The 4501-nt window shown below is 39.6% G+C and overlaps 1 protein-coding gene across 1 annotated transcript; it reads right to left on the bottom strand.

The window, feature by feature from the left end:
- Nucleotides 1-282: 282 nt before the first annotated feature.
- Nucleotides 283-1302, bottom strand: LOC128652304 (component of gems protein 1-like). Its single transcript, XM_053705242.1, has one exon. It carries the CDS (start codon nt 1300-1302, stop codon nt 283-285), a length of 1020 nt encoding a protein of 339 aa, XP_053561217.1.
- Between the last annotated feature and the right edge of the window lie 3199 nt (nt 1303-4501).

The raw sequence follows: 4501 nt of genomic DNA, 5'->3' as shown, positions 1-4501 counted from the left end.
GTACATCTTTTTCTTTGTCCGTCAATGTTTTGGAACTGAGGTTAAACAGTCCTCTGTTGCTTCTGTCGGTATCCGCTTCTGTTGGGTTATCCGTTCTAGGTGTTACTGTTAGATGTTTTCCGGATTTATGTTTCTTTACTCTATTGCGCCCTCTCGATCCTCTCGAGGTTTTCTTTTGTGTATGGAACTCGATGGTTCTTCCATGTCTGTATTTTTTCTTTTCAGTGTTAGTTTGCTCTTCTCTTTCTCTCTGGGTGGAAGGGGACTCTCCCCTAAAAAAACTTAGTCACTAGTTTGGCCGTTATCGTGCCCCACCTTGGTTTTTTGGTTTTGCGGGGTCTGTTTTGGTTGGCCCATCTCCAGATTGTGGTGATGTCGTTGGTCACTCAACAACCTCACATGCTTTGATGTGTTCTGATTGTATGGAGGATATTCCCTCCAGCTCTGTTTCCTATAACCATTATATGTGTAATGATTATATTCTCTGTGGTTAGTGGGGGGGCGAGTATTTCCCATATAGGTGGGACGGTCTCGACCTTGCTCCACTGGTGGTAGATCCCTTCCATAAGTTGCCCTCGGTGGGGGTGGTGATCTTCTGTAGTCCTGGTAATAGTATGGTTGTCTATAATTGTAGGTCTGTGGGCGAGGTTGTCCGTAGTTTGACCTGTTGTTACCATAACGTGGTTCGTTCTCTCGATAGGGGTAATCATGTTGTCTTCTATTGTGGTATCGTGGTTTTCTTTCATGATATCCATGGTTGTCATAATCTCTGTAGGGCCTCTGGTCTATCTCATATTGAGTGTGTCCATAATTCCTGTTATATGAGAAATTTCTTCTATGAGGGTAGTGGCTGTTACTCGGCCTCCTTTGCGAATAATTCTGTGGCCTCTGTGTTCTGTAGTGTTCATTCATCGGTTTATAGTGGTCTTCCTGTCTCTTCTTTTTCTTGTGATTTACCTCAATCCAAGCTCCATTTGTGTCCTCATCACCATCGTTTGGCCTCTTGTCTGTTGTATGTTGTATAATTTCTACCTCCTCTTTGTCTGGGGAGTCAATGGCCTGGGCAATGTTATCATCTATGGATTTCTTTAGATCTAATTCCCTATTTAATTTCTTCATTTTCTTCTGAATAACATCTTCTCTGGTTTTGGTTACCCGTTTAATAAGTGTGTCTCTTCTCTCAGTTATCTCCTTGGATTCTGATTCTGTGCTATCCAAATTGGTTAGCAATACCTCGTCATCTTTAATTTCGTCATCCAGTTTTGCAATCAGGGATGTCTTGAACTCGATAATGAGTCTCATTAGCTGTCTAGATGTCTCTAATAGGATATTTGTTTTGGGGTCACACTTGACTTAGATCTTTCTTTCACTTCTCACATTAAGTCTTTGGCTAATTCCTGCCACTTCCACCTTAAAAACATCTCTAAAATTCGACATTTCCTTACACAAGACAAAACTAAGATTTTAATCCACTCGCTCATCCTTTCCTGCCTTGACTACTGCAACTCCCCTCACTCTGGTCTCCCTAGCTGCCGTCTAGCTCCTTTAAAATCCATAATGAATGCCTCTGCCAGATTCGTCTTCCTTATACTTCACTCTTCATCAGCTGCACCTCTATGCCAATGCCTTCACAGGCTTCCTCTAGCATTCAGAATTAAACAAAAAAATCTGACTCTGACATACAAGGCCCTTAATAGCACTGCTCGCCCCTATATATCAGTCTCCAGATACTCTCCCTTGAGTTCCCTTTGCTCTGTTCATGACCTCCTTCTCTCGTCATCTCTTGTAACCTCCTCACATTCCCATCTACAGGACTTCTCCAGACTGGTCTCTATCTTGTGGAACTCTCTGCCTTTCTCCACAAGACTCTCCCCTAGTTTTTAAAGTTTAAAACGCTTCCTAAAAACTCTACTGTTCAGGGATGCATACAACCTACACTAACTAAACCCATTTCCTCTCCTATTTTGTTATCCCAAATGAAGCAAGCTGCCGGGCATCACACAAAGGTAGAGTAGCAAAAAGATGGATGCAGGGGTAGTTTCGTAAAAAACATACAAACTTTATTGTGAGAAACAGTTTAAAAACAAATAGGGCTTGCAGCCCATAATGTCAAAAAAGGGTTCAGTGAAGAAACAAACGAGCAGACATGTTTCGTGTGGGGCTACCACACTTGCTCACTGCTTACTGGAGTCTTCACTGAAGTCTCTATTTAAAGAGACAGACATTAATTAATTACCTAAATTGATAAAATATCCATATTAGAGTTACTTAATTAATGAATTAACCCTTGTCTAACCTTACACTTGTATACATTAGTTTGTGTGTGGTGTCCAGAAAATGGCTTGAATAGACCCTATCATATACAATTAAATTAAATACACAATACTCAATATCTTACTTAATTCATCATAGACATATAAAAGTAAGTGCAATAATTTCATTCATATACAATTATAGAACAATAAGGTCAGATTACTACAAATATCAGACAAGAAAAGGGGACAAATTTTGTCAATTAACTATATCAGAATTAAATGAACAAATTCACATCACTTTCCATATGTATCCCCCATGGATGCCTGGTATTTAAGTAAAATATCCATTTGGCTTCAGTGTAATTTAAACGATAATCCCGGTCCCCACCTATGGGCTGGGACATGGTCAATGGCCTGTACAGAGAGTAATGAGGCATCTCCTGAGTGCTTGCTCTTAAAATGTCTGGCCACAGGAGTGAATATTTTTGGATCATCTATGTCCCTAATATGTTTGAGTGCCCTATCCTTTAGAAATTGTGTGGTTTTGCCAACATACTGAATTTGGCACCCCCTACAGGTCAACAAATAATCTAAATGTTTGGATTTGCAATTTAATTTGTACCTAATTTCATAGGATCTATTTGTTACCGTCGAGACAAAATGAGTACCCTCATTTACATACGTGCATGCCTTATAACGTGCAGCTTTGCATTTATAGAAACCTAGTCTGTTAGGGAGCCATGTTCTCTTATTCTTACTCCTCAAATCTGAGGGTGCTAGCAAATTCCCCAAGGTTTTCCCTTTCTTAGCTACACACTTACAGCCTCCTGAGGCTAAGCCTTCTAGTCTCGGGTCACCCGCCAGAATGGGAAGATTCTGTTTAATGATACTACAAACCTTCTTGAACTCAAGACTATATGGGGTACTAAAAATAATCTTATTCCCCACACTTGTTTGTATTCCCTTTTTGTTTTTATATTGCAAAAGTTTGTCTCTGTCTAGTTGGTCTACCTCTTTTTTGACATTACTTAACAGTTTTTGTGGGTAACCTCTACTTTGTAATCTGTTGTCAAGTATGTCACATTGTTCTTTATAAATCATGTCATCCAAGCAAATCCGTTTAGTATGAATATATTGTCCCTTTGGGATTGCCTTTTTCACGTGCCCTGGATGGCATGATTTATAATTGAGGATAGTATTCCCATCTGACGGTTTACTGAACACACTGGAACCAATACACCCAGTACAAATATCTGCTTTTAGTTCTACATCAAGAAATTTTATTGTAGTATATTGTTCTGCAGTAAATCTTAGACCTACAGTATTAGTATTGAGAGTGTCTATAAATTCCTGTGTGGACTCAGTACTTCCATCCCACACCACCAGGAGGTCATCAATATACCGGCCAAAATAAACCAACCCATAAAAAGGTTGGCATAGGAGGGGGCAAATTTTGCCCCCATGGCCGTCCCATGCCTCTGGAGGTAGCAACAACTCTCAAAAAGAAAAAAATTATGTGTCAACAAGAACTCTATGGCTGTTAACAAAAATGTTTCAAATCAGAGCCATAATTAGAATGATTATCCAAAAAGTAGGAAATTTCAATTAACCCCTGATGGTGCAGGATGGAAGTATACAAAGATACCACATCGATTGTCATAAATCTATATCCCGTTTGCCATGTGAGATTTTTTATCACATTCAGAACCTGAGTAGAGTCTCTAATGTAACTCATAAGCTCTGTTACCAAGGGTTGCAGATAGGAATCCACCAGTTCAGAGATTGGTTCCAAAAGGGATTCCACCCCAGATATGATGATGGGCCTACCTGGAGGGTGTGTACTATCTTTGTGCAGTTTGGGTAAAAATAGAAGATAGGGGTGTAAGGTTTACTAGGAAGATGTAGAACTAAAAGCAGATATTTGTACTGGGTGTATTGGTTCCAGTGTGTTCAGGAAACCGTCAGGTGGGAATACTGTCCTCAATTATAAATCATGCCATCCTGGGCACGTGAAAAAGGCAATCCCAAAGGGACAATATATTCGTTCTAAACGGATTTGCTTGGATGACATGATTTATAAAGAACAATGTGACATACTTGACAACAGATTACAAAGTAGAGGTTACCCACAAAAACTGTTAAGTAATCTCAAAAAAGAGGTAAACCAACTAGACAGGGAGGAACTTTTGCCATATAAAAACAAAAAGGGAATACAAACAAGTGTGGGGAATAAGATTATTTTGTGT

The sequence above is a fragment of the Bombina bombina genome, chromosome 3 (genome assembly GCF_027579735.1).
Source record: "Bombina bombina isolate aBomBom1 chromosome 3, aBomBom1.pri, whole genome shotgun sequence".
In the NCBI taxonomy this organism is placed as follows: domain Eukaryota; kingdom Metazoa; phylum Chordata; class Amphibia; order Anura; family Bombinatoridae; genus Bombina; species Bombina bombina.
The sequence above is the reverse complement of the archived record's forward strand: the minus strand, read 5'-3'. Positions and strand labels throughout refer to the sequence as shown.